Here is a 12,500-nt window from a genome sequence, read left to right on the forward strand (position 1 = left end):
AAAATAGCGGGAAGAATTGAAGACAGATTGCTGGAAGATTTATTGGAAGAAAAATGAGATCACGGACTGAGAATGTGATGGATGTACCCATGCATCAGAAGTGGATAATGTACATGTACACGCGTACAAGTGCTATATTGCACAGTAAATTCAAGCTGCTTTCGTTGCCCCGTGAGTTTCGCTACTACAGGAGAAGGCGTCGGTCTTCGCGGTGACCGGGCACTCCAAGGCGTGTCCAATGATCAGGGCTACCCGGCTCTCCTCCGGCGTATCGACGTCACACTGTCACGGTGTCGTCAAAAACGCCGAGAACCTTGCCCTGACTGAGCCAACAGGGTCGTTGTGCGGTTACCAGATCTCTAAAGATTGCATTGTGGCATATACTGAGAAAGTCCACGTCGCTGCAGACTTCGTTGCGCCTGTAACCTTCACGGATCTCATATCCTTCGTGGAACTGGTGAATCGGTAGCCAAAATCCTCGCCGCACCTCTCAACCGTCGCTGCTGCCGTACTCGTCCTTTTCGTTCTCGCTCTCCTCGTTCTCGTTGTCGTTCTCGTCATCCTTATTTCTGTACATTTTGTCCTCCCACCTTTTCTCTTCGTCCTCCTCTCCTCGATCTCCTCTTCCCCCCTGGAAGCACAGAACGCTCCCATCCATACCAGCTCGGGTCATGTATGGACGTCCACTTTGCTCGTGCGATCTAACCTACGCCAAGGTCTTCGCAAATGAGTGGCAGGCCAGAGGCGAGAGCTGTAACTGTCGGGCCGCCAAACATGTCCTAGAAGCCAAGAATACTCAACGACCATGCCGGTTTCTGAGTTAAAGTTCAGGATCCAGTTACGGAGCGGCAAGACAAAGTGGGCATCGTCATGACCTTTGGTCGTTCACGGGACCACCAGATCAAGATGCTCGGCGGCCGTTTCTGGCGTAGGAACCTCAGATTCCTTAGGCTACCGTCGCCTTCGTCTGCTGACCCGCCACCTACGGACGAGTTCCCAGCGTCCTATATGGATCCACTGGGTGCCCCCTCACCTCACCGCTCCTCAACAAGACAGCCCATTTGATGGACATTTCCTGCAGGATCCCTCTATAAGAGAAATCGAACTTTCCTCCCCCGTGCTCATTGAGAGACTCCTGATTACAACAGCCCATCCTTCCTCCAACAGTCACACCTAATACGCAGCCAATACAAACAATACAAAAAAGGGGGGGTAGATAGTTTGAAGCAGGGTGTAAGGAGGAGGGAGGTGGGGTTTTAGTAGAAGACGTCAGTATAGAAAATGAAGGAAGTTAAGTGGAACAGAGTGGGGCAGACCTACTTGCATGATTTCTTGCCTGTTGTTGTTGTTGTTTCCTAGACTGTCTGTCCGAGCAGTCCCGTCTCCCCAAGGAATGCCACAGCTGAAACTGGGTTTTCCCACAAATTCTGTATAAAGTGTATGTTGTGTTGTTTGCGTGCATGATTGTGTATAATGCAGTCTTCCATTATGTGTTGTATGGTATGGGGTGAAGTGTTACATCCTGGGCAGCTGTTCACAATGCGGTCATCCAGCCTCTTCTGGTAGCTTAGAAGTGCTGGGTGGTGGCCGCACCGCAGCGCGCGCAGTCTGGCCAGGTGGACTCTGTCCTTTCGTGGGAGAGAGGATTCAGAAGGGTGGATATCAGGGGGTCTGGCATGCAGCAGTGTGTTGTCTTTCAGTGTGTTAATGGAGCGGTGAGTGATATGATTATGAATATGTTTCCGGAGGCTGGTATTTGGTGGTTGTGGAGGAAGAGAAGAGAGTATGTGTGTGTGATACAGGTCTCTGGGTGTTGTTTTAATGTTTCTTGGTGTGTGTGGGTGTTCTGTTATGTAGTGTAGCGGGTGTGATGTGTTTGTGGTGGCTGCGGCAAGTGTTTGTGTGCCTCTCATATCGAGGTGGTCCTTGACTTTGAGGACTTTTGTTTCATGGTGTAAATGGTCTGTAGGTGTTGTATTTGTGCAGTCTATAATTGTTTTTAGGGCTTTGTTTTGTATGATTTGAAGGGTGTTGTGGTGTGTCTCACTGAGATTAGGAGCCCATGTAGGACTGGCATAATTCATCACTGAGCGTATGCATTGTTTGTATATTGTTGTATTAGTTTCTTTTTGTCCAAATGTTGTTCCAGTGATTGACTTAAGTGCGTTAAGTCTAGGTGTGCATTTGTTTTTTATGTTTGTGATGTGTTGTTTGAAAGACATGGATGTATCGTATGTTACACCAAGAATTTTCGGTGTGTTTGTGTGTAGTATTAGAGTGTTGTTGATGTAGATATGAGGTATGTATTTGTGTTCTTTTGTCCAGTTGGTGAGAAGTGTTGCTGTATATTTGATTGGAGCTATTTTGAGTCTGTTTGCGATGAACCATGTGTTGAGTGTATCAAGGTATGGCTGTATTATTTCTGCAGCTTTGTCTGTGTCACGATGTGTGCATGTGGTGGTTATGTCGTCTGCGTAGGAAGAGATTTGTATTTCTGAGGTGTCTGGTGTGGGTAAGTCATGCATGTATAGATTAAATAGTGTGGGGGATAGAACAGAGCCCTGTGGTACTCCATTCTTAATGTTTCTGATGTGCGATGATTGACAATTATATGACATATAATCATCCCTACCTGCCAGATAATTGGCCAGCCATCTTTTGGTGTTATTGTGCATGTCTGTGTTATATATTTTATTTGTTAGGTTGTGGCGGGGGATAGCATCAAAAGCTTTACTAATGTCTAATGTTATAAGAAGTGTTCTGTGGTGGGGCCTATCTGAATTGATGCCATCTAAAATTCTTTGTGTGAGGTTTATCAGAAGAGTGTTTGTGGAGTGTAGTGGCCTAAAACCGTGTTGGTTAGTAGGATGTATTGAGGTTGACCAGGGGGTGAGTTTGGATTTTTTCTTTTTAGTAGTATGCATGTTTTATATTAACTTTTATATAGGTTATTGAATTTCAAGGGGTATTAGTGGTTTATCCACTTACAAGGGGAGGGTTGGAGTTACTCTGTTGTTACATGCATATTGTTTTGATAAGTGCAGCCTATACCCACAGTTACGAGTATATCCCAATAACCTGGACACTGACGCACTCAATACTGCAAATGAAAACTAAGTGCGTCTGCCTACAAGACGCACGTACAAGGTACACTTCTTATTTGTCCTTACCTCTTCGCAAGCCATACAAGGTTGAACATCAATCTTGGTATGCCTTGGTTTCTCTTCTTTACCATTCATTCCATGTCCCCTTCAAACTATTACAGCTAAAATCTCTTTACAGTGACCACATATTATCTGCTCACTTTACTTCCCCTCTCCAGAAAACATCGCCTCAAAAAATACTATCCGATCTCTTCGCAATGACCTCTTCCCCCTTTACTACTGGACTAACGCTCGTCAGTGTCTTTGGTGAGACAGTCATCACCCAACGAAATAGACTAATAGGTTCCTTACTCCCCCCCCCCTCTCTCTCTCTCTCTCTCTCTCTCTCTCTCTCTCTCTCTCTCTCTCTCTCTCTCTCTCTCTCTCTCTCTCTCTCTCTCTCACACTCTCTCTCTCTCCTCTCTCTCTCTCTCTCTCTCTCTCTCTCTCTCTCTCTCTCTCTCTCTCTCTCTCTCTCTCTCTCTCTCTCTCTCTCTCTCTCTCTCTCTCTCTCTCTCTCTCTCTCTCTCTCTCTCTCTCTCTCTCTCTCTCTCTCTCTCTCTCTCTCTCTCTCTCTCTCTCTCTCTCTCTCTCTCTCCTCTCTCTCTCTCTCTCTCTCTCTCTCTCTCTCTCTCTCTCTCTCTCTCTCTCTCTCTCTCTCTCTCTCTCTCTCTCTCAACACCAAACACCCGACAACATTTCACTCTCAGTCTCTTAATTATATCTCCACAGAGCTGTATGTACTCGCCGTACTTTTTATATTTTGAATGTTCTATCATGCTAGACCTACATCATAGATTTCACCCTCCTTTTCTTCTATCCCTCACAGTACCATCTCGACCCGCTACCACCCCGACTATGAATGGGATTTTGACTGAATGAAATTTATGCACCCTTCTTTTATGATTGGGGATGAATTTCCGCACATAAGAGAATGTTGATCACTTTTAGCTTCTACTATCCCTCACATATATCGTCCTTAAATCACTCTTATACTACGTCTATGACTACCTCTCTCCTGCATGACATTGTTCTAAAGCGGCCCATACACGATCAATTATATTGCGCAATTTCATTGTCAATATTCTGAATTAACAATTAAATTGACCGTGTATGGGCGATATATCAACAGTCTCTTATGTGCGGAAATTAGTCTCCAATTATAAAAGAAGGGTGCATAAATTTCATACAGTCAGTATTGACAATGAAATTGCGCAATATAATTGATCGTGTATGGGCCGCTTAACGATAGCAGTCTTAGTTATCACCAAAATAAACACCACCCTAACGGTATCTTTCCCACGCAAAGTGGAAAAGAACTTTCTATCAGCATCATATATCCTCAAAATAGTGGAAAACTTCTCATCAGTCGACGCAACATAAACCTATTTTATGGGTAACATCAGTAGATCTCCTTTCTGTTCCAATAACTTCGCCATTCACGGGGGTTTAACCATAGCTTATAGATCTAAGAAGACAATCTTCTGTTGCCTCCGAAAACGCCCCCATCCTCGTAGCCTCTGAGTAATGCATCAGACACACCAATACTCTTGACAAACCTGGATTTACCTCACAGACCACCATCTCCGAGGTTGTGACAGATTCCGGAAAATCTCCGACAAATCACTTTCATAATCTCCTTCTTATCCTCCAAGTTAACAATCACTTCATTTCCTCAGCCCCCCACCAGGTGACAAAGACAATATCATTGACCTGGACCATATACATTGAAAACCGAGTTCCTGTTTTGGAAGATTGGACTCGAATCTCATTACGTCTCGGATTTCTAGACCAGTGGGGTGGGGGAGGGAATAGACTCCAAAGGCCGCCACAATTTACAAATTGATATAATTCGTGATGATGATTTTCATGCCGTGATGTGGAATACTGTGCGAGCCAATGACATTTTGAAAATCGAATAAAAAATAAATGAATATATAGAATAAATTCCATTTGGATCCTACTATTAACTGACTCGCCAACTCTGTCCAAGAGAACCTTGAGCTGTTTGTACATTTTTCAACGACATATTTGCAAGAAATTCTCAGCTGTGCTGGAAAAAAAGGCTCGCTTGAGTGTAGCAAACGATGCCAGGCTGGCACTTTCAGCTACAAAACCAAGAATTCGCCAACTGGCTGTAAGCATGGAACCCCATCCATCCCATTGACTGATAATAATATTCTTGAGTTTGAAAATACAGTACAAATATAGAATCCTAATCTTGCCATCTATTGGTATTAATTTTTTTTTTTAATGGAGGCTGTCACGCTTGATGTGTCATATTAAGTTAGGTAAAGAACTGAACAAGTTTCGGAACCACTGCTCTGGACTAAGTCGACTGTTGACAGAAGTCAAATTTCGCTCTTTCCTCTCCAATTGTAGATCAATGGATCCCCAGGCAACATACACATTGATATAACACAGCACTCTCACATGACTGTAGTTGTCTTTGTACCTGTTGGCACCCAAGAATTGTGAAGGATATGAAATTGAAGTTACAAACCCATTAGAAATTATAAAAAAAATATCACGACCGGGAATGTATCAAGAAAGTTGAAATTAGGAGCCATTACCCCAATATTAAAAAAGTGAAAAGCGGAAGACGCACTACACTTATGGGAAAATGTTGAAAACAATTGTAAGAGATAGCTCAGAATGTCAGAAAACGTTTGTCCAATCAATGCCATCCAGATAGGTTTCAGACGTGAACGCTCTTGTTGAACTACCCTTCTGGAACTTCACAACGCATCACGACAAAATCAATAGAATATAATTAATATACCTGGACTTTGATGAAGCTTTTGATATTGGCCCGCACAAGAGATTAACTAAACTCCCCTCGTATGAAATGAGAGGTAACTTGCTAAGCTGGATTTAAAACTTGTCGAACCATCGTAACTTCTGTCTGGTAAAATATTACGAGTGGAGTTCATCAGGGTTCCGTTCTAGGGGTACTTCTGTTTATAGTATATACTGATGACATTGATCGAGGATTTAAATCTACTGTCTTCAAATTCACTGATATTGAATGGTAATTTAAGGAAATTTCGGGAAACTAACGCAATTATCTTAAAAGGGATCAATAAAGTTTTACCCAAATCAGTGTAAAGTTATACACATTGGTGAAAATAATACTAACTACCACTGAAAGTTATTTGAAAAAAAAAATGGAGAGTGAAAAAATTTGGCTGTATTTATCAGAAACGACTATAAACATCTGAGCATTATATTTGTGCTTGGTAGTGAGATTTTTAGATTTCAAAAGTCCACACAATATCAACCAATTATATAGGTCACTGGTCAGCCAACACTTAAGATATTGTTCCCGCACAGTCCCTAAATTTTCTTAAAGGCACTGATAGATTGGGAAGGGCACAGAGGTGATCCACAAAATTCATGTCAAATATAAGAAAGAAAACATACGGCAACAGTTTGCAATGCTTTAGCCTATTCTATATATAAAAAGACTCAGGTGGGACTTAATACACTACATTTAAGGTTTTAAAAGAAATTATTAGCATCATAATGGCCTTAGGTCGTCAGGACGTAAATTTGATGTAAAAGGTAGAATCAGTCTTACCAACCTGACATTACATCCAATATCTCATCCCTCGACCAATGATTCCCATATATAAATAAATATATATATATATATATATATATATATATATATATATATATATATATATATATAATGTGTGTGTGTATGAATGGAATAGAATTTAAAGAATCAAAATATCTCCTAATAACGAGTCCACAACTAGTCAGTGATTTATAAATATATTTGCAAACGAGGCGATTGAATGTATGCAGTCGAAACTTTTAGAATTCACTTGGGTTTTCTCATTTTTTATATTTTTCCTTCTATCTTACCAGTTCAATTGTCACGACATATTTGTTCCAGTTTTTCAGTCTTAGAATCTTACTATTTATCCCTTGCTTCATTTGATTTAATTTTAAGTAAATATCTTTCATTAATTGTTCAATGTCATTATCATCTATCGTGGCTGTCTCTGAATTATAGTGTTATACGAGTGGTTACTACATTAAAAAAACGTTGCTGGTATTTTTTATAGGACTCCTGGAACATTTCCTTTTGTTGTGGTAGTATCAACTTAGACTCAACACATGCTGCATTGCTCTGAGATATTTAACAAGTCTCTGATGGTATTTTTATAGGACTCCCGGTACATTACAAAGGATTACAAAGGCGGAGCATGCCGACAGGAGACCTTTTGATCCATATCCTTTTGTTGTGGTAGTATCAACTAAGACTCAACACATGCTGCATTCCTCTGAGATATTTAACAAGTCTCTGATGCTACTCCCCCCCCGTAGCTCAACATTTTTTCATCCACTTCAAAGTTTTTGTTTATTTCCTTAGTTGAGTTAGTGATGAAAATATCACCTCTGCGTAAATCTGACGAAAATTTAAGCTTAGATTTGTCCAAAAGACTGTAGGCTAAGCGAGCACGTGGATCTGCACCACATCTATCATAACTCTTACTTCCTTCCATTTCCTTCTTTCCTTCCACTAAACCCCCAAATCCCCCCCTCCCTCCCTCCCTCCCTCTTCCCCATCTTATCTATCCTGCCCTTTAACTAACTTAGATTTCTTTGGATTTTGATCTTTTTCTCTTTTACTCGTATATTACCTGAGGAAGACGGGTCGGGATGGGTTAGTCACTTCACACCATATTGTACTGTAGTACACTTTTATTTAAATATTTCATATTCTTGTAAGTTTTCTGAGTACTTGTAATCCATGTAATCCCAAGCAACATCTAATTGTTCATCTATGGTGTTTATAGTATATAGTCATTTGATGACATAGAATAACGTCTCAAATACGGTACAAACAGGAACATTGAATGAGAATCAGACAAGAAACAATGGTCTCAAACTGTCCGGAAATAGATTCAATTTGGTAGTAGGTAGAAACAACTTTGCCAACCGTGTAGTTAATGAATGGAATAAACTTCCTGCACAGGTAGTGCAATGTAGTTCAGTTCGAAGCTTTAAGAATCATTTAGATAAATACCTAAGTAAGATGCTGTAATGATTTTAATTTATCTTATATTATTTGTTTTTGTTTTGTTATCATTTTCTGTCTGATTTTCATTTATTAGTTATATGTCAATTTGTTATTATTTACTATTTACCTGTTTGTTTATTATTTAACTATACCTATGCATTTATTTATGTATTTTATTTGTTATTTACATTATTATATTTTTTATTTATTATTTTATTATTAATATGATTTTTTTTTCGCATCCGACCTAGATATGGATCAAAAGGTCTCCTGTCGGCATGCTCCGCCTTTGTAATCCTTTGTAAGTGTATGCTTTACACATATTTTGAAAATAAGGTATTATCTTTGCAGGTGACTAAGGGTTCAATATATTACCTGCAAAGAAAGAAATGAGCTCTGCAAAGGAGAGCTGTATCATTTAATTTTGAAGTTATCATTCGGAACACTCATAATTACGATATCAAAGCTCTATGATTGCGTTAAGTCACTCTTGCACGTAAAGGTCAGAGGTTTTACCAGACTGTTGAGCAACATCGAAGTTCTAGAAGATTTTAGAATATCGTGCCTTAATATATTGTACCGCACACATGTTAACATACATTTTATATATATTTATTGACTTGATTTTATAATGATGTTGGCAAAATATAACCGAAATATCTTGTCAATATAACGCGATTTCGTAGGTGAATATGACACTCAAAAATAGATTGGTCGTTGTGTACGTGTTGAAATGTATTGTGGGCAGTGGTGGCTCGTTCACAGGCACTGCGTGAACTGCAGCATCCTCTTGTACACATTAGTACATCTGTCTTGAGGAAAGTAAAACCGGTTCATTGTTTTTTTCCTTGTATGTATTTGGACAGTAGAAGTAAGGACCCTCAGTCGGGAGGATCAGCACTATAAGACTGGTTGGTTGTTCTCTGCTCTGTCGCTCTGCGACCCCTGATAACCTTTGTTGAGGCCAGCATTTTAGTTTGAGTTTACATTTATTATGTACATTTTTCGTTATGTCATTAAAATACATAAACATTAATTTTAGTAACAAATATAATTAGTATTAGTATACGCGTCTATCAGTGGTATGTGGTTAGCTGATGAATTATATTTACGTCTTCTTACGGGTGTGTAAAGTGTTACAATGTTTGCGAGGTCGGGCATCAGATCAGATCGACCTTCGATCAAGCGGTGTTTACGTGATAACATCCTGATGAGGAATTAGATATCTGGGTGTAGTGTAGTGTTAGTTGCTATGGGTGTCATCCATGGTACGTGTTTACAAATACACAGTGCGGTTACTTCCTATTTTCACTCAGTATTATCAATAACATTCAAAATTTTATTTTTTTTCTTTAACTGTCTTTATACTTGAACATTATATAATCTTTAGGTTTAATGTCATCAGCCAACTCTAGTAGAAAAAATCATTGTTTGGAATTGTGTGCATCACAGATCCACCGACGCGGTGTCTGGTTATGCGCATGCGCACATGCCCCCCCCCCCCAAAAAAAAAATGCGCACAGTGCCGACTCTGCTGAACAAGTGTGAGGAAGTGTTTCTTTTTCACTCAACTTGACCTGTGACAGTTTAGGCTATTAGGAAATAAAGAATATTAATTTTTGGAATTTTATCAAATCTATATATGGCTTTTCTTTTTATATGTTTGTTTCGTTTTACACAATATTAAAACAATGGCTAAAAAATCTGAAGAAGCACCCCACTAATCTTAGCTATCAGCCGCCACTGTTTGTGGGTATGAGGCCTCTATTGTAATTAAATATATGTAAATATATGATCAAAGAAAAGGATACATTTTGAAGAGGGCTACATCCAGTTCATGCGGTCATCATATTTGACAATACTTAGTTGAACAATTGGAGAGTGAGAGTGTTTGTTGAGATGAAGGATAGAACACATTTAAGCTTGTAGCTTGCAATATTGACCCCGTTGCAAATAGTGATATTGAAATACATATTTACTGTTGAGGTATCTTTGAATGTACAATCATGAACAAAAGTTCTGACCCAGTTTTTCATGATACAAAATTCAAATTCTTTGACAATCTTTTTGTCAATTCAAGAAAATTACCTGACTGTAAGCCAACTACTAAATAGGAAAATGTTTTAATTACTAGATAAAAATCGTGTTTACGTTATGAGGACTTTAGCGTGGGTCAACTTTTTCTCGAGATTTTACATGTATTTATAAAGGTGCTGCAGCTACAATAATGTATATATGATAAAACCGGGCTCGATAATACCGTAGACTTCCTCTACCTCAATTTGAATGCGTGTTCTACTGTATTTGTAGAAAAACTATCTGTGTATGTATATGTTTATGTATACATGATAACTAATGAATTGTAAACCACCCATTGTCTTTTTATGAGAGGTAATACTTTTGCATTAGCTCGGCCACACATTAATGGAACATTGCATAAGAACGCATTTATTACAGTTGTATACAATAAGGAGCAAGGTAGCAATATGTACAAATCAGAATTAATACGTGGTTATAGTGAAAAGCGCTGTACGGTATTAATTTGAAACCGTATGATTAATTCTTTTTAATCTAGTATGATAATTTCATAAGACTGGCCATATAGACTGTATTGTCCATCACGGGCAAATTACAAATCCTTCAAAAAGTTGGTTTAAAAAACATAGCTTGAATTAGTAACCTAACATGATAAATCAAAGCGTACGTCCAAAATGGGTTATCGAGTTATGTATTTGTTTATCTTATTTTTTCATACAGTGGGCGAGGTGCAGGGATGACCCGTCATCCAGAAGATGCTAAGATAAGAGGGAGGGAAGGGGATGGATGGGAGTGGAGTATGTTGGGAATGGAATGGGTGGGAGTGTTTTTATGTCTTTGATTTTTGGCTACCTCCCTTGTAAGGGGAAAAATCCTTTGATATATGTATGTATATATGCATTTTTTCATATGACACTTGTATCCTAACTTTTTTTTTAATTCTTTCTTCCTAAGAACGGTCAGCCCTGAGCAGCGATCATGGCCCGAACGAAGGCAGGTGGACGGTCGAGATCTCAACTGAAGAGGAACAGCAAACTATTCGAAAATGGCTACTATGTCCACTCGTCGCCTCCTAAAGGTCAGTACGGACGACAATGGGTCTTTGTACTGTGGTATTTTTATATTTTTTTTTATTTCTGTTATTTCTTAATCTGGCAGGCAATATCTTTTCTGATTTTAATGAGTTGTTCATCACTAATTTTTAGGTTTTGTTGAACTAGTCTTCAGAATTTCCTGTTTTTGTTTTCTGTTACTGTAATCATTTGATAAAAAATCATACTCCAGTTTGAGATATGATTTTAATGTTGATAATAATTATCTGGCAAAATAAAATTAACACATTAGTCATATTATTTTTGGTCTATCGAAATAAAATTATTGATATCATCAACCCCATTTGGGATTAGATCCTAAAGGAAGAAAAAATCCGTAACTTGTCATAAATCGAAGGAATCCCACCCTTTTAATTCCATTTCATAAATCCTTACACCTTAACGGTCAGATTATGGCTCACCCAATCGTCTCTATAATTTTGTACACATATTTCGTTTATTTCCACAGAACAAGTAACTAGGAGTATACCTAGAGAAAACTTGTTCCTGCCTCCGCACTGAAAATTAAACTCAAAAGGTGTAATTCCGACACTTTAAGACCAATTTTATGTACTTGGTTTCTGTTTATGATCCTAGGCTCGTGTTAGTAGTCCTCCCTCTCTCCCTCCCTCCCTTCCCCTCCCTGTTCCAACCCTGCTTAAGTACACACACATCTTCAACTAAACAACGTATTTGTTTACTTCTTGCAGCGATGGACACCAACAGCGGGACTGGGAGCGCCACCATCCGGGAACACATCCGGGGCGGGGACCTGGATGCTCTGGAAGAGGTCATCCTTCAAGGTCACGGGGCCAAGCTCGTCAATCAACCTGCCACTGATCACAAAGTCCGTGCCTTTCTCAAGACTGTCCCTGCGTACATGGTAAGATACTTTTTATTGTCATATTGTGTGTGTGTGTGTGTGTGTGTGTGTGTGTGTGTGTGTGTGTGTGTGTGTGTGTGTGTGTGTGTGTGTGTGTGTGTGATTCACCTTGATCTTTGGAACACATGTTGGACTCGTGACCGACAGCTATTTCCCTCCCGGAAGAGAGCTCAGAGCTCGTATGACCGATCTATGGGTAATGCCGTGACCTTACACGTACACACACACACCCAACTCCCCGCCCACGTGAGTTGGAGTAACGACTCGAAGCGCAGCGATACTGAAATTATTTCAGCCCTGGGTAGGATTCG

General features: G+C 39.6%; 1 protein-coding gene across 1 annotated transcript in view; it reads left to right on the plus strand.

The window, feature by feature from the left end:
• Nucleotides 1-12,500, plus strand: part of LOC143018957 (uncharacterized) — a 194,824-nt gene that overhangs the window by 8,870 nt on the left and 173,454 nt on the right. Inside the window, exons 2-3 of the mRNA XM_076174588.1 lie at nucleotides 11,170-11,293; nucleotides 12,017-12,189. Coding sequence (XP_076030703.1) covers nucleotides 11,194-11,293; nucleotides 12,017-12,189 — 273 coding nt within the window. The 5' untranslated portion in view covers nucleotides 11,170-11,193. The remainder of the gene's footprint in view (nucleotides 1-11,169; nucleotides 11,294-12,016; nucleotides 12,190-12,500) is intronic.

The sequence above is a fragment of the Oratosquilla oratoria genome, chromosome 36, assembly GCF_046742065.1.
Source record: "Oratosquilla oratoria isolate Oo_2021 chromosome 36, ASM4674206v1, whole genome shotgun sequence".
Taxonomy (NCBI): Eukaryota; Metazoa; Arthropoda; class Malacostraca; order Stomatopoda; family Squillidae; genus Oratosquilla; species Oratosquilla oratoria.